The sequence below is a fragment of the Macaca fascicularis genome, chromosome 4, assembly GCF_037993035.2.
Source record: "Macaca fascicularis isolate 582-1 chromosome 4, T2T-MFA8v1.1".
In the NCBI taxonomy this organism is placed as follows: Eukaryota; Metazoa; Chordata; class Mammalia; order Primates; family Cercopithecidae; genus Macaca; species Macaca fascicularis.
Genome location: NC_088378.1, coordinates 115,544,175 through 115,572,139, shown reverse-complemented (window position 1 = coordinate 115,572,139; position 27,965 = coordinate 115,544,175). Strand labels below are relative to the sequence as shown.

The window sequence follows — 27,965 nt, the reverse complement described above, 5'->3', positions numbered from 1 at the left end:
TTGAAGTAAGATAACTAAAAGCTAACTAGGACACTAACTCTATTCCCGAGCTGGCCTTAACATTCTCTTCAGCTTGACTAAACTTAGGCAGCTTTCTTCCTGACTGTGGATCCTGGACCTCCCTTTTCCTTAGAGCATTTGCTTTAGAGAACTTACAATTGTAAATTCCTTCTCTGCACCTTTGAAATGTAAATACTCTAAAAAGCTCTAAAAGCTACTTGTCAATTTTATAACCCAGAAATGTCTTTCTCAAGGACCTAAGAGCCACTCCTTTGAAATGTAATCATCAAGGAAGATAGTGTCCCCACTATCTTCCAGTCTCTGAGGGAGGGTATGTATGTAACTTTGATGACCACCAATTAGCAAAGGGAGATGGCCTAATCACAGAGGAAAACATTTGCAAACTGTGGAATAACTCAATGTGCTTAAGTCTATTGATCAATCTCCCATCTAAAGTCCTCTACTACTTGTCCATTAACTTGTCCTAATGCTTACACACCCCAGCTCCTTTTGTTCCAACGAAGTTGAGTTCAGTCTCTCCTTCCTATGGCAGCAGTCGTGAATAAAGCTTTCCTTGTCTGTTTAACTTTGCTCAGCAAAACTTTTACTTTGACACTACAATCCCAGATATACCGGAGATGACTAAGCTTTCAGTACTCACAGGCTTACCATCTTGACCAGGTTGTCCAGGGTAGCCAGGGTTCCCAGGCAGTCCAGGGTCACCCTAAGCAGGAAGCAAACAAACTTTTGAGTACAAAACAAACAGGCACATTGGTGCAGTCAGGATCAATAAAAGTTCAAAACCAATTCCATTATTTGAGGCTTTTTGTATGTTAAAAACAAAAGTAAAAAAAAAAAAAAAAAAAAAAAAGCCCAAAAAGCCATATTTTAAATGCTTAGTATTTTTCACTGATGCAAAATGTGCATATTTATGGTAGGATATATTTTTAGAATTCTGAACAAACTGTAAAGTATCATAGCAAATATGGTCTCCATGATAGCAATATTTGACTCATAAGACCTTTTTTTTTTTTTTTTTTTTTTTTTGAGATGGAGTCTTGCTCTGTCACCCAGGCTGCAGTTCAGTGTTGCGATCTCAGCTCACTGCAATCTCCACCTCTCAGGTTAAAGAGATTCTCCTGTCTCAGCCTCTCAAGTCGCTAGGACTACAGGCATGTGCCACCACATTTGGCTAATTTTTATATTTTTGGTAGAGATGGGGTTTCACCATGTTGGCCAGTCTGGTCTCAAACTCCTGACCTCAAGTGATCTGTCTGCCTCAGCTTCCCAAAGTGCTAGGTGAGCTACCGCGCCCAGCATATAGACTTCATTATATCCTATAGGTTCTATATATACGGATATTGATGTCCTACAATACAACTTAACTCATATTTATTTTAAAAATAGTCTGTAGACCATGTGATCTCTCATGTAGAATTCAATTTTAAAGCTGCGTAACTATCATTTCTTTCAATCCTGTAAGTGTGTTGCTGTGTTACTTTGTCTATACTTGCAATCTCAAATTAATATAGTATTACTATGAGAGCAAGGCCCAGGCCAAACAACTCTATTCCAAGTCCCATAATCCTTGAATACATGTAATATTTGCATGAAGAAAAAAAACCTTTATCCTCAAAAACCTAAGATCTTTAAAGAACACTGTTTAATATCACATGGCAATGAGCTCAGTCACACTCTACGGAACTCTTCCATGTTGTCCAATGGCCAGTACTGACCATTCAGGTGGCCACCATCCATGTAAAAACAACATGAAAGCAACACTTTTTGTGAGGTAAGGATGTTTTATAATTTAATTCTAAGAAACACCAAAAAATATCATAGGTATCGATCTATGAATTCGTGAAATCTAAATGGAGCATCCTGCTGAAAAATAGGAAGTCGCTGCCATAAGTATCAGGGTGTCCCCTCTAGAGAGGCACATGATTTCTATTAATTCTTCACTTTTGGGGTTTTTTTGTTTTGTTTTGTTTTTTGAGATGGGGTCTTGCTTTGTCACCCAGACTGGAGTGCCGTGGTGTGATCACAGCTCACTGTAGCTTCAACCTCCCAGGCTCAAGTGATCCTTCCACCCTCAGCCTCTCAAGTAGCTGAGGTTACAGGTACAAGCCATCATGCCCAGCTAATTTTCATATTTTTTGTAGGGGTGAGGTCTCACTATGTTGCCCAGACTGGTCTTGAACGCCTGGGCTCAAGTGATCCTCCTGCCTCAGCCTCCCAAAGTGGTGGTATTACAGGTATGAACTACTGAGCCTGACCTCTTTACTATTTTTTATCAAGAAATCATTCACATAGAAATCAATCACCTACGCTGTGATTAAGGTATTATTATAGAGCCAAATTTCATGGAAATACTACTTCAGACTCCTGGCTAGGGAGATTTGTTCCTGAAACAACAGGAGAAAAAAAAAATGGAAAGAACTAAGTGAACTCTAATAAGGAACCAATAAAGCAGGGATGAGCTGTTCACTTAGCAGCTGCCCCCCAAGAGGCTTAGCTTGAGGAAAGGCTGAGAAGAAGGCAAATGTCATTTTTAAAAGACAGAAAGAAGAGTTGTAAATTCAAGGGGGGGAAATAATGCTGAACCATGTAATGTCTCGCTGAATAAATATAATTTGTATTTCTAATCCAAGGACTTGCAATGCTGGCTGGGCATTAGGAAACAACTTTGTCTCTAGGGAGTTAGAATTTCTCTCTTATTTTTGAGAAGGTGCACATTCATCTCCAGCCTCCCTGCCATCCCTCCTTATCCATGTGCTGACTGGACTGGCCACCTTTCAAGAAATTCCAACTTTTTCTTCTCCTTGGAATAAATTTTTTTCTCTTTTTCCACTCTAGAGCTAACACAAGAAAATTCTCCTCACTGTACCTTTCTTGTTACTCCATTTTTTCCTGGTGTCTTTTTCTACTGAAAATCTATGACAGCTCATAAATCACTTATTCATAACTAGTGTTTTCTCAAAGTTATCTTTTAGTTAGTCTTCATTTATCATTTGGATTGAGACTGTAGCGAAGTCTGAATTACTTTTTTTTTTTTTTTTTTTTTTTTTGAGACGGAGTCTCGCTCTGTCACCCAGGTTGGAGTGCAATAGCATGATATTGGCTCACTGCAACTCCACCCCCCAGGTTCAAGTGATTCTCCTGCCTCACCCTCCCAATTAGCTGGGATTACAGGCATGCACCACCATGCTCAGCTAATTTTTGTAATTTTAGTAGAGACGGGGTTTCACCATGTTGGCCAGGCTGGTCTCAAACTCATACCCTCATGATCCGCCCACTTCCGCCTCCCAAAGTGTTGGGATTACAGGTGTAAGCCACCATGCCTGGCCTTACTTTTTTTTTTCTTTTTTTTTTTTTTTTGCTACAATGCTGGGTATCAAGTAGAGATTCAATAACTACTTTTTGTCTGATGTGCTTCAAATACAATCTGTCATTGACCCACTCATTTGTAGAATATTAATTATCAGCAAAACCTAAGATATCAAAAGGATTTGAGAGGGTTTAATCTCTATCATCATCAGGCTGAAATAAAAATTTGGCACAGAAAAAGGACTTGTGCTTTTTATGCTGCATAAAATTATGAAAAATATATTTAATAATAATGTTTCCAGTTAATCAAAATTAAGTTCCCGAATGAAAAAATTACCCACAAGATAAATCCAATGTGACTTCATAAAGACCATAACACTGGTCAACAGCCCCAAGAAGAAAATAATTTCTTGTAGGTTCTGCTATTGCTGTTAGATTTTACTGGTTATTTTGACTATTGCTGTCACTAAGTTATTTGCAAAAACTCAGGTAGGTTTGGTATTGTTCCTAAAAAACTGGAAGGATAAAGTAAAATCCTAATTAATATAGCTGACTGGAGAGAAGGCTAATTTTATTACTCTTAATAAAAGCTGACACTCAACTTTTATTGACTGTTATGCACTAAGCTCTGGTCCAACAGATTTGCATATACTGAGTTACCAAATTCTCATAATAATCCTATGAAGCAGATACTTTTATTATTCCCATTTTCTATGTAGGAAAACTGAGGGCCGGGAAAGTTAGGGAACTTGCCCAAGGTCACACAGCAGTGATAGAGATGGGATTCAAACCCAATCAGTTCAGCTCCAGGGTCCAAGCTCTTAAACACTACCATTCCTGTCTACAATAATACACTGATCAGAACCAGACTGAGGAATGCTAGAAAATTTAATATGGAAAAAATTCCCCAATACATTAAATTAGACACATGACTTATTATTATAAAACTGTGACTAAGTTCCCAATCCACCTTATTCTAATTTAGTTGAAACATTTGTACATTTTGAGTTTTCAAAAATATGTACTCAGCTGAAAAGCAGTATCTATTTATGTTTATTTGAATTTGTGCCACTGGATTTTTAAGTTGTTGACAGGAGTGGAAATGTCATGGACTAAACTAAAACATCTCTGAATATGGTCTCTTAAGTAATGTAAATATAAAGTATGAAACAGTTGTGCTTATAAAAATAAGCTAATATTTTAAGTTGTTCATCCAAGGCAAAACTTTGGAATTCTTCATATAGGCCCAAATATGATGTTTATAAGCCTTCATTTCAAAAACCTTATGCCTTCATGCTACCCCTCTGGTCTCCACAAGAACATCTGACCTAAGACTTATTACATTCTCCAAAGCCAACCTCTTTCCTCCCTCAGAACCCAAGTACCACGCCCTGAATCTAGAAGGACTCTACTCAGTCTGAAAACTTTTAACATAAAAATGTAAATACCCTTGGCCCTTGAAATTTTCCAAAGGCTTTTGTGATTTAGACAGAGGGTACCTTGATAGTCCCAATGAATCTCTAATTGGCAAAATTATTAGGGTGTAACAAAGGGTATCAACAGAGATTGGCTATAGTAAAAGTGGTATCTTGGAGCAAAGAAGTTATTAAAAAATTGTCCTAACCTAAAAAAAACAAAAATGTCTTCTTTCCACTTCTGATATTTAAGACTAGAGCAAATGCAGGAGTTTGTTCCCACAAATGTTCCTCTGACTACTGAAGTAGGGGAAGAAGCTGTCATTTGCATACATGGGTCATTTGAAAGGAAGTTATTTGCAAGCTGGGATTGAGCTGGATTTTTCTTGCAGAACAGAAGCGCATTCCACATAGGTTAAATGGGGGGAGGGGTGGATCTTATTGTTTTGACAATTTCACAATTCCTTTAACAAAAATTATTCCTGTTAAGCACTGTGCCAGACTAGAGTGTCAAAGGAGAATTTTCTTTTTATTAACCTTTATTGTGAACAAAAGAAGGGCTTGCATATACAAATGATTCCAACGAATTCATTAATCATTCCCTATGTTTGTCATTAGGGATAAAAAATAAGCTATTCTTCCAGGGGCTCACAGTCTAGTGACAGATAATTTTTTGATGCCTGATAAAAAGTCAATGACATGATAAGTCTAAGTGTGGTGTACCTGGTCATTTTGACCTGGTTTTGCCACAGTGTTGTCACATTTTCCAGAAATCTAAAGAACTTTAAAAAAAAAAAAAAACTATCTTAGAATCAGCACTTCCCCATTTATCGATAAAAAAATTTCTGCTCTGTTTCAGTCTCGACCCCACACTTATCTCCTAAAAGTCTATTTCTGGCTAACAGAAAAGCTAGATCTGTTCTTTACAGGTCACTCTATTTGATGGACTTCTGCAAAACTTTCCAGAAAGCATATAACAAAAATGGCCAATAAGCCTCAGTGGAACCTAAAGTAAACTTGTCTCATCTGTTTTAATTCAGGTTCTGTTGAACTAATTAAAACTCTATCAACTTTCAAAGCCAGGAAAGAAGTGCAACTTAAGAGAGTTGCTAGGGATTCTGTTTTTTACATACAGGTCCGTGTTCTGGGTAAGGAACCACTTCCAGGATAAAGAGCCCTAAATGGATGGAAGAGTGTGTGTGTGTTCCTGTCCTCCTGCCAGATTTTCTGAAGAAAATGGAAAGCAGATCAAAAAGGCACGCCAACTTGAAGATTGGTGGAAAACTGCAATTTTACTTAGAGTAGTAGGTGGCAATAGGGCTAGATTATGACTAAGAAACGAAAATGAAAATGAGAAACACATGAAACTTGAAAATATTAAACATTAGAGGCTTCATCAGATAAGACAATGGGTGTGCTAAAAATTTAGTGTAGAAAGTACATGAGTAAAAATAGGTGACACTACAAGACATCTATTGGACCACAAATGACAATCAGAAAACATCAGAGGCTTCAGGTGCCTCCCAAAAGCGAACAGCCTCTTGGAGACCCTGGATATGGTGGAGGTGGCTTGAATCTCACTGAGAGTCAGAAAAGCACTGTAGGCTTTGATAGGTCAGATAGCATGGGTCTCTGATTTCTACATTATATCTAATGCAGGTCAAATTATTTTTATGTATAATATTCCAAGGTGAATAAATTATATGAATATATATTTTTAAAAGAATCTACTGGTAGGACACACCAAGGTGTCTTCCAGGTTATAGTCTCCCAGGAGTATTTTATAGGTATTTCTCCTTTATGTCAAGATATCTTAAATAATAGGTGGTTACTTTAAAGATGATTTGGATTAACTTTTCTAAATGCTATCTAAAAATAATTTACAATAATACATTGATTATCATGTATTGCATTCAAATTTAAAGTCAGACAGAGATTTACTTTGAATGACAGATCAAATGTATACTTCTTAAATTCCATATCTTTCTTTATTTTAATGGTTAGGCCTGAAATGAATAGAGAAATATACATAAAAGAAAGAATTAAATTATCTTGGACCAGCAGTCCAAAAAATAAAACTTTTTCAGTTTTGACGATTGAAACACTAATTACAAACTGACTTTGGCAGCATATATACTAAAATTGAAACACTAATCAGAAAATTCAGTCTAAATGAACATTATAATTCATATTTAACAAAAATGATTATGGTTACTTCAAGTAAGAGGTGATCAATACACGTAAACATTATCTTTTTGCTTAGGGAAACATACCTGCTTTCAAGTTACACATTATTTTATTTAGGTGATATTTTAATATAATGTTAAGTAAACAAGATTTACCTATCATGGACAAACCACTACACTTCTGAGTGTCTTACTTAGGCTGTGTCTAAGTGATGCCACAAGTAACACAACTTACTTAAAAATTTAGCCATTAGGCCGGGCGCAGTGGCTCACACCTGTAATCCTAGAACTTTGGGAGGCAGAGGTGGGCGGATCACAAGGTCAGGAGATCGAGACCATCCTTGCCAACATGGTGAAACCCCATCTCCACTAAAATACAAAAAACTAGCCGGGCGCGGTGGTGCATGCCTGTAATCCCAGCTACTCGGGAGGCCGAGGCAGGGAAATAGCTTGAACCCACCAGGCGGAGCTTGTAGTGAACCAAGATTGTGCCACTGCACTCCAGCCTGGCAACAGAGCAAGATTCCATCTCAAAAAAAAAAAAAATTAGTCATTAATATTAAATTGCATAGAAAAATATTCAGAACATATTATGTATAAAACAACCAGTTATAAAGTAGTATGCACACAATGGCTCCAATCATATAAAAATGTATATGTACATTTGTATACAAATCAATATGTAAATGTAACTGGAACAAGTGCATATATGGAAATATGGAAATGACTAAAAGAATATACTCCCCAAAAGTACATGATTAAGTGAAATAAATGTACGTGGCTCTAACTTCAAATCAAACTTACAATAATAAAATCAATTTTAAATTTCTTACTTCATTTTTTCCATCCAAAAATTATTTTGACAAATTATGAATTCAGACATTTAAGAATTCAGACCATGTCTTAACAAATGCTCTTTCTTCATTTTTTACCAGATTCTAAGGAAGTATTGTTCTTGGGATCTAGCAGCAGTATTTGGAGAAAGAAAACAACCAAACAAATAATACTGTCTCAGTTTAATGTGGATGACAGATATCAGTTTTAGGTTCAAAAGTCTAATCTAGACTAGATTAGAATACACTTGTTTTTCTAGATAAAAAAATGACTAAAACTGAGGTTTTAAACTATATAAGACATCAGATAGAAATTTCTCAGCAGGATCAATGGTGATTAGGAATTGTATGGTTTACCCAGCTCTTGTTTGTGTGTCTTAACAAAAACAGCAAGTTAGGCGTTACTCACTTTGGGGCCTTGAAGTCCTGGTTTTCCCGGAGGACAAATACAGGGAGCTGGAGTTGAACCTACATCACTGGGACCATTAAGGCACTACAAGGACAAAAATGGAAACAGACAACAAGCATGGAAAGACATATAGGTGCATGCACACATATGTTTATGCATTTCGATATTTGTGTAAAATGGTAAAAATATCCTACATTTACTTTCAAATTTCATTTAGCCCAATCCAATAGGAAATTCCAAATCACAAAATCTATAAATATTAAATACATTGAAGTTACATAAAAATGGGTTCTATTTGTCTAATATTCATACTTACAGTTGTTGGAAAAGAGCTAAACGGTCCCACAATACAAATATTACCTTAAGGGGAACAATAGTATCCAAGCCTACCTCTCCATTCTGAAAGAAAAACAACAAATGTGTATTAAAATGTTTTCAATAAAATTTATAAATTATCAGCCTAATTTACAGATATTTCACCATCCACATTAGAGATATATGAAGTATGAAAACCAACAAGAACCAAAATATTTCCCTGTATTTATCCTAAAAAGTCACTTATCTATACATGCTACTACTCCATTCATATAGGAGAATACAGAAAGGATATATTTTTTTAAGGTGAGTAGAAGAAGAAAATTAAAACACCAGAGCTGCTTGATATAATAGCCGTGCAAGATAAAAAATATTTCCAGATGAGATTTATATGTTGTCTTGAAATTTCAGGAAATCATTTAAGAACCAGAAAAAAAAAATGTCGAAACACATCTTAGCAAGTCACAAACTGCATGCATTAAAATCTTGCACTTTAGGAGAGCTTCTCCTAAAATAGTCTGTGTTTTATTAAATAACACACAATTTTAAAAGGACAATCATCTTTCCAAACAATAAAAATTAGTTCAAAAATGAGAAGGTTGGATTGAAGGTACAAAAGGCAAACAGGCCACAGAAAGTCACACCTGAGAGTAGGGAAGGAGACATTAAAACATAAAGTGGAAGTGAGCATTCAAAATCAGCTATCTAAAGCTGTGCTTCATCATATGGGAGGATAATGGTAATTATCATATGTCAATGCAGAGACATCAATAAATGAAGTATCCACAGTGAATTCTCAAATGCCATGACTTATTAACACTTTTAAAAGAGGTTTATATTTCAAGTTATAAATATCTAAAACTATAGTGCTTAAACAGTTATTTATCTAGAAAACCCAGAATAAATCCTTTCTAGAAAATTCTGTTTGATTACAGAATTTTTCAATGTGCTGTTCTGTGCTTCAAGGTTTTAGAATATGTGGATCCATACATTATTCCATTTGATAGGAAAAAAGAAGATGATGACAACATAACTACACACATTTTAAAAACTATGGTTGACCCAAATATCCCTGGGAATTCACATTGTCAAAAAGTTGTACAACATTCTACCATATTTCCACTAGCAGTAATACACCAATTTTTGCCCAGGGGAAAGGGGATTGATTACACACACATGCACACACACACACACGCACGCGCGCACACACACACACACACACACCATGAGATGCTATAACATTGTAGCTTATAATCTTTTTCCTCCTAACACATTAATGAAAATAGCTAAATAACTAGAAACACTGCTTACATTCTAGAACTATAATAAATTTTTACTTAGGTATCAACAAGAAAAGTATCTATTCATTATTTCACTAAGGAAAAATAATTATTTCTTGCTCTTCAGAACTGTGCTGTTTGGGGTGTTCTGTCCACATGTTTAATAGACATTATTATATTGTCATATTATATTATACATGATTACATTAAGTATAATAATGCATTTCACACACTGGCATTCAGACAAAGCATCTTACATTTTTCTGGAGCAGGTCTCATCTTGCTTTACCTGAGCACTGGAATAGTCATAGTCATAGATGATGGGAAAAACATTACTGGCTGGGCACAGTGGCTCATGCTTGTAATCCCAGTACTTTAGAGGGCTGAGGCCAGCGAATCACCCGCGGTCAGGAGTTCGAGACCAGCCTGAACAACATGGTGAAACCCCGTCTCTACTAAAAATACAAAATTTAGCTGAGTGTGGTGGTGGGCATCTGTAATCCCAGCTACTCGGGAGGCTGAGGCAGGAGAATTGCTTGAACCCAGGAGGCGGAGGTTGCAGTGAGCCGAAATCGCGCCACTGCACTCCAGCCGGGGTGACAAGACTGAGACTCCAACTCAAAACAAAACAAAACAAAACAAGAAAACATTTTCTTGTGGTCTTTCATTCACACTTGCACAATGACATATAACAACTTCATTTCAACTATAACCTCAAAATACGTTTTCTTCATGCAACTTCACTTCCACTAGCATTAAAAAATAAAATTAATTCTACATATTAAATTAATACTCAGATATTATCTGTTTTTTATTTATTGCTTTGAAAGTACTAAAGCAACATCTTGGAAAAAAACAATCCCTCCTACTTACAAATCCAGGAATCTCACATGCTGTCTCCCGGTTGTTCTGTTCTGGATCACAGTAGATTCGCAACTTTTGGACATCAAACTAAAAACATAAACCCAGTAGAATTAAAGTTGAGGCACAAGCAACTTGTTTTATAAGAGCAACTCAGATACATAGAAACATCCACTATGGTTAGTAATTGTGTAAGGTTTACATCACAGCATTTAACTAAAACAATAAAAATACAAAATTTTAATACTTAACATACACTATGAAGATGTGATGCGACATAACCACTGAAGAAAAATTCCCTAGCACCGAGAGCAAATCTCCAATTTTCTCCCGGAATTCAGTGAGGCTTTTTTAGTACTCCTGTATTAAAAGCTAATCTAAAGAGCATTTTGTAGGACACTTAAAAGTTTTCCCAGTTTTCTGTGTTTATCCTAATCTCTACAACATTCCTGATGGTATAGGGTGGACTCAAGAAACCATCTTTGGTCTTCGCTATTTAGTTGCCAGCATGGAGCGTTGTGTGATTAGTAGGCCCAGCACCTGTTAATGTTTAACTATTTACTACAATTTGACATGTAGGATTAATTCATAGAGACCACATGTGTAAACACACGTATGAAAATGACAGAATCTTCCTTTAATAGAAACAGTGCAGGAGGGACATACCTTTTCAAATAAAGGATTTTTCTAGAAATGGCGTTTACAGACACATTTCTCCATCCAAAAATAGATACTCCAGTTTAAGAAGGTATCAAAAAGTCAAAACAAAACTTGTACGTATAATTTGAACATACCACAATTGCTTTATTTTTAAGGAACAGTTTTGTTTGTGAAGAACCCTGACATGAATTAATCTAATTTTATCCTTGCAGCTACAAAGACATTTTTACAGCCCCACTTACAGATGAAACTATATTCTCTTTTCCAAATTCATTACTTAAACTATGTTTCTCTTGGGAAACATGAAATTAACGTTTCCTAGAAATGTAGAATTCTATCCTGAACCCAGGGGAACATTTTTCTAAATATTCTTATAAAATAGAATAATTTTAATTCTGTATTAAAATGCAGAATTAAGTCCAATTCTGCATTTTAATACATATACATACACAAAATTTCACTAACGAACTGACCACATTTTGGTGAACAACTTAAGGGAATTCATAATTAAGTTAAATATGATTAAATGTGGTGAAAACTATTACAAAAGAGAGCAAAAGTTTCATTCTATATAATTCAAAGAGTGAATCATTATTTATCTACCTGAACAGTTTCTTCTTTTCCAGAATATTTTCCAATTTGAGTTTGCCCATTGATCAGGATCCCTAAAGCTGGATGTAAGGGCTTGTTTTCAATTTGCTGGTCATCAATATACAGAGTTACATCTTGCTCTGTTACTAAGAGACGAATTTGGTGCCAGCCTTCATCAAACAACGTCTACAAAAAGAAAGTGTGGAAGATTCATCAATAAAGCCCCTAACAATATTTTACTTTCTTTGTTCTTACTGCCTTGCTCCTAACCATTGCTGAGAAACTTCATCCCACAAAGACTGACTGTATTATACATTAATTCATCCTAACCCAAGCTGGACCTCATATGCTATCCACCAATTCTTTCATTAATCCTTATCTGAGTTCCTATTACATATTTCAAAGAAACTGTGTCAAATAACTTACTAAAGCAACTTCCTCAAAATCATAAATAGTTTAATAATCTCTGAATCCAAATGGCTTCTCTCCTGCCTCATCTTGTTTATTTCATTGCAACTTTGGGCCCCATAACTAATCAATCTTCTTTTATATTCTCACTCAACTTCTGGGATTCAAACCATCTTGATCATTTTCATTTCTTCCTCTCTAGTTGCTGATTCTCTCTCTCTGTCTCTAAGTGTTCTTCTCCCTCAACCTACCCTTTAATGAGGGCATTCCTCATAGGTCTGTTCTGGACATTTTTCACTCTCTCTTTTTGACTCAGTCATTCCTCCAGGCCAATTATCACTGCTATGTAATAACTCCCATGTCTACACTAACAGCCTGTACCTCTCCTACGCATGGGTCCTGTAATTCTAATACTAGGTGGAATAATTTTTCAGGATGTTTCACAATTAGCCCAACAAGGTATGTAACAAAATAAACTTGAACTACTCCCCAGAAATTTTATTCCTGACCCTATTTCCCTACATAATAGCATCCTCTAAACATAAGTTTCTTTCTTTGAGTTGCAGTAACTAACCAGATGCAGAGTTCTACCCAATATATTTCTTCAACATGACTCAAATTCATTTCTTCATTTTCATTGTCACCACCATAATTTAGGCTTATGGAACTCTTGTTTTACTTCAATAACTTTCAAATCTATCTCGATCTCTGACCCTTTCATTTCCAAGCCATCCTTCAGATCACCACTAGAATTAATCTCTCTCCCTACAGTTCTGTTAGGGGAGATGTTCCATCTTATTAATTTCTGTATCCCAAGGATCTGGCCTAATTTTAGGATAAAGTTGAAAGTATTATTTATGGACAAATGAAGAAAAAGAAGTAGAGAAGATTGCCTTGACCCTGACACATTTATGGTCAAGACCTTTTGATGAAACATTCACTGAATAAAGTCCAAACCACATTATATGGCTTTCCAGGCCCCTCATAAATTGGGCTTGCACCTAGATAGCCTTTTCTTCCATGCATCTTATACTCTAAACACCAGAGAGTCACTTTGCATTCTCTAAATAAAAACCCTGCATTTTATTAGACACATGATGACTCAATACTGAATCATTTATTTAATGTGCTCTTATATCCATCTCCATCAAAATGCTATACATCCTGAATGGTCCAGTTCAAAAATTATTTCATTTGTGCAGATTTCCTCTTACTTTATGTTAGAACACATTTTCTCATCCACACTCCACTAACATTTTGTACTTCTATTTGATACCAGTTGCCTTGAATATCCTATTATAAATAAGCTCCTTGAAGGTAAAAAACATGCCTTATTTATTTGTCATTTCTTACAGAATCTGGCACATTGGCTTTAATGAAGATAGCAGACAACAAATATTTTTAATGTAATATACTTACTAAATGAAGAAATTGCATACTTTATGTTACCATATATATTTCCTAAACTGTGTAATATGCCTTTAGACTATCATAATTATAATAATGAGCAAAACTTAATTACTTTTATTATTGTATCTGGATTCTGAAAACATGATTTTGAAAATAAACTTTTTAAAGTTTATATATTCTATTAAATATGTATTCCATTTGGGGAAATAAAATGTCCTCCTAAATTAAGGTAAATTTCATGTCTATTATCTACCCAGTATTTAATATCCTAATAGATATATCTTTATGTAAATATCCTGTAGAACATGGCAGTGTAAAACAGACCAATATGGACTTTGAAGTCATCTAGACCCAAAATTTAATTCCTGATGTCATCACTTATTAGCTGTTCTACTTTGAGGGAGAACTTAACATACTTGAATATTAGTTTGTCTGCAAAATGGGAGCAATGGTTTCTTTATTGGATGGCTATTATAATTAAATGTGCCTGGTACCTAGTAGCAGGCACTCAGAATATGTCAGTTCCCCTCAGCATTTGTCCCCATATTGATCAAGAAACAATTTTCCTTTGTTTGTTAGTTTTCCTCAATACAGAAACATTAAAATTTAAGGTAAAAATATTTCCAGTCATGTTAAAATTACAGCCCTCTTTTTCCCAACACACATAAACCCAATGGTGCTTCCCCATTAATATCATAATCATGGTATTATCCCAGGCATCTTTACCTTAACTTGAGGGCTAGCAAAGGTAACCACTTGTGAGCCATTAATTATGCTGGTTGTTGTAAATAGTAAGATTTTGTCCACACCATTTAAGGTAACTGCTATTTGCGGCCTTCCATCAATAGTTAATATTCTCCATAAATCCCATATTTTCTTGACCTTAAATCTTTGGGTAGACACAAATACATATGATGGAGGAAGACCTTCTGGGAAAACATTGCTACAAAAAGAAGAGCAAGTGTAAGCTTAAAGAATTCTTGACATGTCCATAGACATATGCCCCCCAAAAAGTTGTGTCAACATACAATATATACCTTGTGAGTTCTGATAAATCAACTTTTGATGTTACTTCATATCCTTTTATCTTTTTTGGTGAAAGCTGTATTCTTTTCTTAACCTTTTTATTTACATCTAAACCTAAAAGAATATCAAATCCCCTTTCATCACGAGCTGCCACTGGAATTCGTGTTGGACAGACAGATTCTATAAAGCAAAAGCAATAAAAGTTGATTAATCATGGACAACTCAAACAAGAAAAGAAAAATCAAGGGAGAAATACTAAACAATATAGTATTCTATAATTGGAATTATAAAATCTACACACGTATACAAATGTATAGTATATAAATGTACATGAATACATTTTCTGAGAAAATGTAGAAGTATTTTACACATTTAAGAGTGAGATCTTAATATGCTTTTTTTCTCTAAAAATGGGGAATAAATGTAAAACAAAAATATAAGATAAATATTTGTTAATGTATTGTCTTTAGCAAAAATTTGAGACAATAGCAATATGAGACAATCTAACACCTATGGAAAAGAAAAACAATGGAACGGGATTTGTGATTCTCATCCAGGATTTCCTATCAACTAGTCATACAACTTTGGATAATGCTCTTAATTTGTTGAATTCAAAAATGAACACTGAAATTCTTTTCTTGCATTCTTAGCATTTCAGGGGTAAAAATTATTTTCTGTTCTTGATTTTCTTTCCAGTTCAAGCAGTTTATATTTCTACAGTTCAAATATCATTAGTCTATCTCTCTGGAAAAAACTTAACCTGGGTCCCATCTAGTCATGAAAGTTCTTCAACTGGACATATTATCTCTTCTATAATTAATTATATATTAATCATACTTATAAAGAGTATTTTCTGAAGAACAATCGTTAGCATTACATAGTCAGCTATATAAGTAATAAGTATGATATATTTTAGCTGAAGAATACCATAACTGAAAAAATTTACTAAAGATGATTAATAGCAGACTTTAACAAGCAGAGGGAAAAGAATCAGCAAACTCAATAATTAGGCATTTGAAATTATCCAGTTAGAGAAACAAAAAGAAACAAAAAGAAAAAGGAATGAGAAAGAGTGAAGAAAGCCTAAGAGATTTATGCAACACCATCAAGCACACCAATATATGCATTTTGGGAGTTCCAGGGAAAAAAAAAAAAGAAGAGGGTGAAAGGGGGACAAAAAGCTTATTTAAAGAAATGAGGCTGGCCGGGCGCGATGGCTCACGCCTGTAATCCCAGCACTTTGGGAGGCCGAGGCGGGCGGATCACAAGGTCAGGAGATCGAGACCACGGTGAAACCCCATCTCTACTAAAATTACAAAAAATTAGCCAGGCGCGGTGGCAGGCAACTGTAGTCCCAGCTACTCAGGAGGCTGAGGCAGGAGAATGGTGTGAACCTGGGAGGTGGAGCTTGCAGTGAGCCGAGATGGCACCACTGCACTCCAGCCTGGGCAACAGAGCGAGACTCTGTCTCAAAAAAAAAAAAAAAAGAAGAAAGAAATGAGGCCAACAACTTCCCAAATCTGGAAAAGGATATGGACACTCGAATTCAAGAAGCCTAATATATGCTAAGTTAAACCCAAAGAAATCCACATTGAGACATATTATAATCCAACTGTCAAAAGTTAAAGGTGAAGATCACATTTTGAAAGCAGCAAGAAAAAAAAAGAGACTTTTTATGTACAAGGGAACCTTGATAAGACTATCAGCAGATTTCTCAATAGCACCATTGCAGGCCAGGAGTGGGATGACATATTCAAAGTGCTGAAAGGAAAAAAAGAAAAAAAAACCTGCCAACCAAGAATGCTATGATTGGCAAAACTGTTCTTCAAAAATGAAGGAGAAATAAAGACTTTTCTAGATAAATATAAGCTGAGGAAGTTCATCACCAAGGACCTGCCTTATAAGAAATTCTCAAGGAGTCCTTCAAGATCAAACAAAAGTATACTAAACAGCAACATAAAAGCATAAGATAGTATAAATTTTTCTGGCCGGGCGCGGTGGCTCAAGCCTGTAATCCCAGCACTTTGGGAGGCCGAGGCGGGCGGATCACAAGGTCAGGAGATCGAGACCACAGTGAAACCCCGTCTCTACTAAAAATACAAAAAATTAGCCGGGCGCGGTGGCGGGCGCCTGTAGTCCCAGCTACTCAGGAGGCTGAGGCAGGAGAATGGCGGGAACCCGGGAGGCGGAGCTTGCAGTGAGCCGAGATTGCGCCACTGCACTCCAGCCTGGGCAACAGCGTGAGACTCCGTCTCAAAAAAAAAAAAAAAAAAAAAAAAAAAAAGAAAAGATAGTATAAATTTTTCTGATAAAAGTAAATATATAGACAGAATACTGTAATACTGTAATAGTGGTACATAAATGACTTTTAATTCTGTTGTAAAAGTTAAAAGACAAAAGCATTTTTAAAAACTGTAACTTAAAAATATGTTAACAGATATAAAATATAAAAAGATGCAATTTGTGGCATCAGTAACAAAGGAGAGGTAGTAAAAATATAGAATATTTATATGTAATTTAATTTCACACCAACTTAAAATATAGTTGTTATAATTACATGTTTCATATAACCCCTATGATAACCTCAAAGAAAATATTTGTGGAAGATAAATAAAATGATAAAGGACATCACCATAAAAAAAGCAATAAAACACAAAGGAAGACAGTAAACAAAAAAAAGGGACAAAAAGCTACAGGAAAGATAGAAAATAATTACCAAAATGACAATAATAATTTTTCCTATCAGTAATTACCTTAAATGTAAGTGATTATATTCCTTAATCAAAGTACATAGAGAGGCTGAATGGTTTAGAGCTATAAATCCAACTATGTACTATCTATAAAAGATTCTAGCCTGGGCAACATGGCAAAACTCCATCTCTACAAAAACAAAAACAAAAGTAAACAAACAAAAACAACAAAGTTAGCCAGGCATGTTGGCATGTGCCTGTAGTCCCAGCTACTCAGGAGGCTGAGGTGGGAGGATTGACTGAGTCTGGGAGGTTGAAGCTGCAGTGAGCTATGATCATGCCACTGCACTCCAGCCTGGGCAACAGAATGAGACAAAGGAAAGGAAAAGGGAAAGGGAAAGGGAAAGGGAAAGGGGAAGCAGAAGGGGAGGGAAGGGAAAGGAAGGGAAGGGAAGGGGGAAGGGGAAAAGGGAAAGGAAAAGAAAAGAGAAAGAAAGAAAGGAGAAAAGAAATGAAAAGGAATCACTTTAAATTTAAGGACACACATAGGCTGTAAGTGAAAAAATGAAAAAAGATATTCCATGCAAATGGTAGCCAAAAGACATCAGAGATGTCTATACTTATATCACACAGTACAAAACAATAACAACAGACAAAGAAAGATATCCTATTATGATAAAAGGGTCAATTCACCAGGAAGATATAATAATTATGATTCTATATGCAGCCAACACCATGGTAACAAAAATATAAGGCAGACATTTACAGAACTAAAGGGAGAAATAGACAGAAACACAATAATACTAAAGGATTTTGATAATGATTAGAACGTTCAAACAGAAGATCAATAAAGAAATAGAAGACTTGAACATAGACCAAATGAACCTAGCAGACACACACACAGAATATTTCACCAAACAGCAGCAGAATACATATTCCCTTCAACTGCACATGAAACATTCTCCAGGACAGACCATATGTTAAATCACAAAACATGTCTTATTTAAGAAGACTGAAATCAACACCAGTGTATTTTTCAACCACAGTGGAATAAAACTAAAAATTAACAACAGGAGGAAAATTGAAAAATTCACAAATATGTAAAAATTAAATAGCACACTTTTGAACAACCATTAGGTCAAAGAAGAAATCAGAGACAAAGTTAGAAAATATCTGATGAAAACAAAAACACAACATCCAAAATTTATGAGATGCAGGAAAACAGTACTAAGAGAGAAGTTTATAGCAATAAATGCCTACATTAAACAGAAAAAGGATATCAAATAAACAACTTTACACCTCAAGGACCTATTAAAAAAAAAAAAAAGACAAACTAAGCCCGAAGTTAGCAGAAAGAAAAAAATAATTTTGATTTAAGCAGAAATAAATAAAATAGAAAATAGAAAGAAATCAACAAAGCCAAGAGTTGCTTTTTTGGAAAAAAATCAACAAAATAACAAATCTTTAACTAGATTAAGTGAAAAGAGAGAAGACTCAAATAAAACAAGAAGTAAAAGAAGAGATGTTACAATTGATGCCACAGAAATAAAAAGGATTTTAAGTGACCACTATGAACAACTATATATCAACAATTTGGTAACCTAGAAGAAACGGATAAATTCCTAGAACACAAAACCTACCAAAATTGAAACATGAATAAATAGAATATATGAACAGACCTATAACTAGAGATTAAAGGAAATTTAAATCAGTAATCAAAACACCCCAACAATAAAAGCCTAGTACCAGGTGGCTTCAGTGGTGAATTCTACCAGACATTTAAAGAAGAATTAATACCTATCTTTCTTAAGATCTTTCTAAAAATTGAAGAGGAGTGAATAAGGCCAGCATTAACCTGATACTAAGGCCAGAAAAAGATACCATAATAAAATAAAACTACAAGCCAATATCACTGATGAATACAGATGTAAATATCCCCAATGAAATACTAACAAACTGAATTTAACAGCACATCAAAAACATTATACACCATGACCAAATGGAAATTATCCACAGGATGAAAGAGTTTGACATATAAAATCAATAAATGTGTCTTTGACAGAATGAAGGATAAAGACATATGATTATCTCAATGGAGGCAGAAAAAATTGACAAAAATTAGCACTATTTTATGATTAAAGCACACAACAAGTAAGGAATAGAAGGAAACTACTTTAACATAATAAAGACCATATTTGAAAAGTTCACAGCCACCATCATACTCAATGGTAAAATGATAAAACTTTTTCCTCTAAGACAAGGAACAAGATAAAGATGCCTAATTTCACCACTTCTATTCAACATTGTACTAGCCAGAGGAATTAGGCAAGAAAATAAATAAAAGGGATTCAAATCACGAAAGAAAATTATCTCTGTTCACAGATAGCATGAATAAATATAGAAAACCCTAATGATTATACATAAAAGATTCCATGCCAAAAAAAAATGGTTAGAATAAACCAATTAAGCAAAGTTGGAGAATACAAATTCAACATATAAAAATCAGTTGCGTTCCTATACAATAACAACAATTTAAAAAGCACATTAAGAAAATAATCCCATTTACAAAGCATAAAAATAATAAAATACTTAGAAATAAACTTAACCAAAGAATCAAAAAAACTTGTACATTGAAAACTACAAAACATTGATAAAAGAAACTGAAGAAGGAATAAATGGAGATATATCTTGTGTTCATGGATTGGCAGACAATATTACTTAAAAACTCCACACTGCCTAATGTGATCTACAGATTCAATGCAATCCCTATAAAAATCCCAATGACATTTTTTATAGAAATAGAAAAAGCATTCCTAAAATTTATATGAATCCTCAAAAGACCTAAAACAGTCAAAACAATCTTGTGAAACAAAAATTAAGTTGGAGGCCTCACACTTCCTGATTTCAAAATATATTGCAAAGCTGGAGTAATCAAAACAGTACGGTAAAGGCATAAAAACAAACATATAGACAAATGGAACACAATAGAGAGCCCAGAAAACACTCTTGCATGCATCAATGAACTTATCTTTGACAAGGGTGGTAAGGCTGCCTGATGGGGAAAGGATCTCTTCAATCAATGGTGCTGGGAAAACCAGATATCCACACGCAAAAGAATAATATTGGACCTTTATTTCACACCACATACAAAAAACAACTCAAAGATTTAAACATAAGACCTGAAACTATAACATTTCTAATAGAAAACTAGGGAAAAGCTTCATAACATCAGTCTGGTAATGATTTCTTGAATTTATTCCAAAGTTACCGGCAACAAAAAAAGCAAAAATAGACAACTGAGATTATAGCAAACTAAAAAGCTTCTGTGCAGCAAAGGAGAAAAAAACACTGTAAAAAGGCAATCTATGAAGTGGGATAAAGTATTTGCAAACCATATATCTGATAAGGGGTTAACATTCAAAATAAATAAAAAACTCCAACTCAGCAACAGAAAAAAACTGTTTAAGGAATGGACAGAGGACTTAAATAAACATTTCTCCAAAAATGATATGCAAATGGCCTCAGGTATATGAAAAAAATGTCCAACATCACTAATGATTAGAAAAATTCTAATCAATACTACAATGAAATGTTACCTCATACATGTTAGGCTGGCCATTATCAAAAAAAAAAAAAAAGAAAGAGGAAGGAAAAGAGGGAGGAAGGGAGGGAGGGAGGGAGGGAGGGAGGGAGGGAGGAAGGAAGGAAGGAAGGAAGGAAGGAAGGAAGGAAGGAAGGAAGGAAGGAAGGAAGGAAGGGAGAGAAGGAGGGAGGGAAGGAAGTATGGAGGTTGCAGTCAAGCAAGATGAAAAAGTTCCAAAGATATGCTGCACAACATTGTGCTTATAATTCACAATACTGTACATTAAAAAATGTTAGGAGACTAGGTTTCATGTTAATGTCTTTTATATGAGGGGGAAAGAGAAATGAAGAAGAAGGAAGGGGGAGGAAGGGGGAAAAGGAAGGAGGAGGAGGAAGGAAGGAGGCAGGAAGGAGAAGGAGGAAGAAAAAGAAGTAGCAGTAGTAGTAGTAGCAGTAGTAGTAAGAGTAGAAGTAGTAGTAGTAGCAGTAGTAGTAGTAGTAGTAGTAGTAGTAGTAGTGGTAGTGGTAGCAGCAGCAGCAGCAGCAGAAGTCTTTCACACAGATAAAGGAATCATCACCCATCAGAGAAAGGAAAGTATTAGATACAACTCTTCCAGAGAAATCATAGGTCCACAAAGATGAAATAAACTGCGGTAAATATTACTTAACTCAATAATATTTTGTTCATTGTGATTTAACTACAGCAGAGTGTAAAAATAAACAGTATTAGGAAATGGTCATCCTACATGTTAACACTTCAAAGTAGAAGTTAAGTATGTATCAAAGAAAAAGCATTTGTGAATTTGTCAGATGATTCAAACACAGATTACATGGTTTGTGGCTGTTGTAATATAGCAATGTTTTAGTTTACTGCATTAATCATACTCTAATCAAGTATAAAAAGTCAAGTGCAGAACACCCATATAAATTCCATAAGTGCAATTTCAAAAACATTTTAAAAGATGGCTATTGTGCAGCAGATACGTGCTGATTAGTCACAGAAATTATTTACATCTTTTCGAGTGTGAATGAAAATATATTTGGCAAGATTGCAATTTTGATTGTTTATAGATGATACATCTTAGCTAAAAGAATGTTTAACTCTTTTAAGCACACCTACTCTTTCATGTGTAGTTAGAATCATTAAAATAGAATGCATCTACCAAAATACAGATCCACAGAAAAAGTCTCTGAAGCAAATATTGAACAAACATTGTATCAGTTACATTTACATTTAAAGATAAAAATGAATGATAAATGAAATTTCTCCAGGAAAAGTCTGTTTTAAGAATGAAAAAATACCTGGCTTCAAAACCAAAGAATTCTAACTAATATGACCACATATTAAAAATTTAAATCCTATTTGCCTGTTCAGGATGATAAACGTCAACAAAATCTTACCACTAGAGATTCATAAAAAGAACTGTAGTGGCGATTTGTAGTTATAGTACCTTTACTTAAAGTTTCATGGAAGAAGATGTTTAATTTTTTATAGTCTCTTAAATACGAAAATTTAAAAATGTTTTCCTCTACCATATCCCACAAGCAAATGTGAAGAAAACAGAGGAATGAATGATATAATTTGTTTCCTAACCCAGAAACACACAGGATTTTTTTGTCAACTGTGAAGCCACCCACTTTGGGAGCTTTTGTAGACAAACTAATATTCACTTTATATGAATATTACTTTAATACGGTACACTAAATACCTATATTATTAAAAAATAAGAGATATAAAAAATTACTCTCCCCTAAAATAATGTGAACATTAGCATGTCTATGCCTTAATAGGATTAATATTTACCAAAACTGGGACCTTCCCATACCATGCAATTATCATGAACATGAAGTTAGATTTTATGAAACAACATAAACATAATTAATAAACTGTTATTTTATTTTCAAATGTTGTGCGAAAGGGAAATTAAGCTTTTTTAAAGTGCAATTTTAACATGTTTCTCCCTAACTTTAAATATGTCAGTAATTTGAAGCTTTTTTTCTGAAGAAATAATGAAATTCTAGCTCAGAACTATGTACAAGAATATTCATTTTTGTCGTTTATATTAGCAAAACAATAAACTAAATGTACAAAAACAGGAAAAATTTAAAATAAATTACAGTAGGAACTTGCCTGCTATCATGTGAATAGAGTATAAAAATTTTATACACAAGAGTATATACTACAAAAACAAAGTAGGAAACTATATATGCAATAGTATCTTGATTTAGGCAGAAGAGTAAAATAAAACATACCAGGGAAAAAAGGAAAAAAACTAGAATGTAAAATATAGAAAAACTCATTAATGGGGTGATACAATTATGTGTGATTTATATATATTTTTATTCTTTGTGCCTTTTTTCTACAATCTCTACCATAGACATGTTATAATTGAAAGGAAAAATAATAAATGTTACAAAATATTGTATTTTCCATATGTAGATTTGTAAATTATTTTTTAAAACCAAAATTTATCCTAAATACATATAACACAAAAAATTTGTGCTCACAGTGTAAATATAACATTTATAACATTATAAATGTTGTAACATTATAATTGACATTAAATACAACGATCTACACCAGTGTTAATGCAGAGGTTATATCAAAATGTAAAAAGCACAATTATTAATTGTTTCCAAATTATATTAAGGCATTTTAAGGCTTACCTTCACAAAGTTTCTGCTTTATCACTTCCCTTATTTTGGATATTGCAATATAGTCTTCCACATAAAACACATAAGTAGACGAAGGCTTGTTGGCAATAGCTCTAAGTTCGGCATCTTCTGTTTCTGAACCAACACCAATGGCAAATAATGTTATCTTACTATCTCTTGCTGCTTCAGCTGCATCCTTGACGTCATCCTGGGATTTGCCATCCGTAAGTACCACTGCTATCTTAGTCAGAAATCGTGAGGACTTGGCAAAAAGGTAATCGAGGGCAAACTGGATAGCCTTCCCTGTCCTTGTGTTTCCTCCTAAGTAGAGTATGGATTCCACTGCTGCTGTTAAATGTTCTCCTGAATCATAGCTTCCAAGAGGAATCTCCAGCACAGGGTAGTCACTATATTGAACCACTCCAACTTGAATAAACTTTGGCCCTATGTCAAAGTTTTTTGTGATATTGACAAGCCACTTTTTCACTATTTCAAAGTTTTCTGGGCCAACACTATAAGAGCCATCTAAGATGAAAACTAAATCTGTCGGAGCAGTACGACAACCTAAGTGCAAAAGAAAACCATCATAGCACATCTTTTATATAAAAAGCAAAAAGGGAGAGATTTTAAATTTATGAGTTTCAGCTATACACTAACATCATTGCTTATTTTAAATTGTCAATGAAATATGGGTAGCTTAATGCTAACCTGAAATATTTACAAAAATATAAGCCAGTCAATAGGGAGAAAAAAATTAAAAACAGATTTTCTACCAACTTCAGGACTTAGCTAGCCAATAAAATTTCATCTTTGATATATTAATAGTTGATAAAAGTTAAATGAACCAAGATCACCCAATGAATCAACTCTTGCATTATATCCAAGATGAGTTTCTAAAGGTCTGATGTCTCATATTCAGTGAATGATATAGTCAGAGCATCAAATTGTCCTAACAATCTATGATTAAAGGTATAAAGCTATTCCTTGCTTAGTAGAGATAGAGATTCTTGTTTCGAGTTACCAGGAAACACATGTGGTCAGCACATCCTAAGGTCCTTTTTGGGGGAAAAAATACCATATTTGGTGCAAGTTACATTTGAACAAGTTATAAGCAGTTGTGGAAAGAAAAAGACTTTCCCGGGGGGTGCGAGCAAGATGGCCAAATAGGAACAGCTCCAGCCTCCAGCTCCCAGTGTGGGCGACACAGAAGAGGGGTGATTTCTGCATTTTCAACTAAGGTACCAGGTTCATCTCAGTGGGGAGTGCCAGACAATCGGCGCTGGTCAGCTGATGCAGCCCAACCAGCGAGAGCTGAAGCAGGGCAAGGCATCACCTCACCTGGGAAGTGCAAGGGGGAAGGGAATCCCTTTAGAAACTGAGAAACACAACAACTGGAGAATCGGGTAACTCCCACCCTAATACTGTGCTTTACCAAGGGTCTTAGCAAATGGCACACTAGGAGATTATATCCCACACCTTGCTGGGAGGGTCCCACGCCCACGGAGCCTCCCTCATTGCTAGCACAGCAGTCTGAGATCTAACTGCAAGGCAGCAGCGAGGCTGGGGGAGGGGCGCCTGCCATTGCTGAGACTTAAGTAGGTAAACAAAGCCTCCAGGAAGCTCGAACTGGGCGGAGCCCACCACAGCTCAAGGAGGCCTGCCTGTTTCTGTAGACTCCACCTCGTGGGACAGGGCATAGCAAAAAAAAAAAAAAAAAAAAGGGCAGCAGAAACCTCTGCAGATGTTAATGACCCTGTCTGACAGCTTTGAAGAGAGCAGTGGATCTCCCAGCATGGAGGCTGAGATCTGAGAACAGACAGTCTGCCTGCTCAAGTGGGTCCCTGACCCCTGAGTAGCCTAACTGGGGGACATCCCCCACTAGGTGCAGAACAACACCTCACATCTCACACAGCGGGGTACACCCCTGAGATGAAGCTTGCAGAGCAAGAATCAGAGAGCAGCACTCACTGTTCAGCAATATTTTATCTTCTGCAGCCTCCGCTGCTGATACCCAGGCAAACAGGGTCTGGAATGGACCTCAAGCAATCTCCAACAGACCTACAGCTGAAGGTCCTGACTGTCAGAAGGAAAACTAACAAACAGAAAGGACACCCACACCAAAACTCCATCAGTACGTCACCATCATCAAAGACCAAAGGCAGATAAAACCACAAAGATGGGGAAAAAGCAGGGCAGAAAAGCTGGAAATTCAAACAATTCAAAAAATCAGAGCGCATCTCTCCCTCCAAAGGAACGCAGCTCATCACCAGCAACGGATCAAAGCTGGACGGAGAATGACTTTGACGAGTAGAGAGAAGAAGGCTTCAGTCAATCAAACTTAACAGAGCCAAAGGAGGAACTACGTAACCAGTGCAAAGAAACCAAAAATCTTGAAAAAAGAATGGAAGAATGGATAACTAGAATAATCAATGCAGAGAAGGCCATAAACGAACTGACAAAGACCATGACACGAGAAATACGAGACAAATGCACAAGCTTCAGTAACCGACTCAATCTACTAGAAGAAAGAGTTTCAGGCCGGGCGCGGTGGCTCAAGCCTGTAATCCCAGCACTTTGGGAGGCCGAGACGGGCGGATCACGAGGTCAGGAGTTCGAGATCATCCTGGCTAACACGGTGAAACCCCGTCTCTACTAAAAAATACAAAAAAAAACTAGCCGGGCGAGGTGGCGGCGCCTGTAATCCCAGCTACTCGGGAGGCTGAGGCAGGAGAATGGCGGGAACCCGGGAGGCAGAGCTTGCAGTGAACTGAGATCCGGCCACTGCGCTCCAGCCTGGGAGACAGAGCGAGACTCCGTCTCAAAAAAAAAAAAAAAAAAAAGAGTTTCAATGATTGAAGATCAAATGAATGAAATGAAGCGAGAAGAGAAGTCTAGAGTAAAAAAAAGGAAAAAGAAATGAACAAAGCCTCCAAGAAATATAGGATTATGTGAAAAGACCAAATCTATGTCTGACTGGTGTGCCTGAAAGTGAGGGGGAAAATGGAACCAAGTTGGAAAACATGCTTCAGGATATCATCCAGGAGAACTTCCCCAACCTAGTAAGGCAGGCCAACATTCAAATTCAGGAAATACAAAGAACGCCACAAAGATACTCCTCGAGAAGAGCAACTCTAAGACACATAATTGTCAGATTCACCAAAGTTGAAATGAAGGAAAAAATGTTAAGGGCAGCCAGAGAGAAAGGTTGGGTTACCCACAAAGGGAAGCCCATCAGACTAACAGCAGATCCCTCGGCAGAAACTCTACAAGCCAGAGAAGAGTGGGGGCCAATATTCAACATTCTTAAAGAAAAGAATTTTCAACCCAGAATTTCATATCCAGCCAAACTAAGTTTCATCAGCAAAGGAGAAATAAAGTCCTTTACAGACAAGCAAATGCTTAGAGATTTTGTCACCACCAGGCCTGCCCTACAAGAGACCCTGAAGGAAGCACTAAACATGGAAAGGAACAACAGGTACCAGCCATTGCAAAAACATGCCAATATGTAAAGTCCATCGATGCTAGGAAGAAACTGCATCAACTAACGAGCAAAATAACCAGCTAATATCATAATGACAGGATCAAGTTCACACATAACAATATTAACCTTAAACGTAAATGGACTAAATGGTCCAATTAAAAGACACAGACTGGCAAATTGGATGAAGAGTCAAAACCCATCAGTTTGCTGTATTCAGGAGACCCATCTCACATGCAGAGATACATATAGGCTCAAAATAAAGGGATGGAGGAAGATCTACCAAGCAAATGGAGAACAAAAAAAAGCAGGGGTTGCAATCCTAGTCTCTGATAAAACAGACTTTAAACCATCAAAGATCAAAAGAGACAAAGAAGGCCATTACATAATGGTAAAGGGATCAATTCAACAGGAAGCGCTAACTATCCTAAATATATATGCACCCAATACAGGAGCACCCAGATTCATAAAGCAAGTCCTTAGAGACTTACAAAGAGACTTAGACTCCCATACAATAATAATGGGAGACATCAACACCCCACTGTCAACATTAGACAGATCAATGAGACAGAAAGTTCACAAGGATATCCAGGAATTGAACTCAACTCTGCAGATCTAATAGACATCTAAGCGGACCTAATAGACATCTACAGAACTCTCCACCCTAAATCGACAGAATACACATTCTTCTCAGTACCACATCTCACTTATTCAAAAATTGACCACATAGTTGGAAGTAAAGCACTCCTCAGCAAATGTACAAGAACAGAAATTATAACAAACTGTCTCTCAGACCACAGTGCAATCAAACTAGAACTCAGGACTAAGAAAATCAATCA

At 35.7% G+C, this 27,965-nt stretch overlaps 1 protein-coding gene across 2 annotated transcripts in view; it reads right to left on the bottom strand.

The window, feature by feature from the left end:
* The window catches only part of COL21A1 (collagen type XXI alpha 1 chain), a 200,229-nt gene that overhangs the window by 99,658 nt on the left and 72,606 nt on the right, over positions 1-27,965 (bottom strand). The window contains exons 3-10 of one of the 2 annotated variants that reach the window (XM_065543895.1): positions 23,661-24,212; positions 14,733-14,901; positions 14,422-14,638; positions 11,890-12,063; positions 10,639-10,716; positions 8,561-8,569; positions 8,171-8,254; positions 662-724 (exon numbers count right to left, since the gene is read on the bottom strand). In XM_065543895.1, the coding sequence (XP_065399967.1) occupies positions 662-724; positions 8,171-8,254; positions 8,561-8,569; positions 10,639-10,716; positions 11,890-12,063; positions 14,422-14,638; positions 14,733-14,901; positions 23,661-24,212 (1,346 nt within the window). Of the gene's footprint in view, positions 1-661; positions 725-8,170; positions 8,271-8,560; positions 8,570-10,638; positions 10,717-11,889; positions 12,064-14,421; positions 14,639-14,732; positions 14,902-23,660; positions 24,213-27,965 lie in introns of those variants that run through there. The other variant, XM_065543894.2, reaches the window with a different exon arrangement.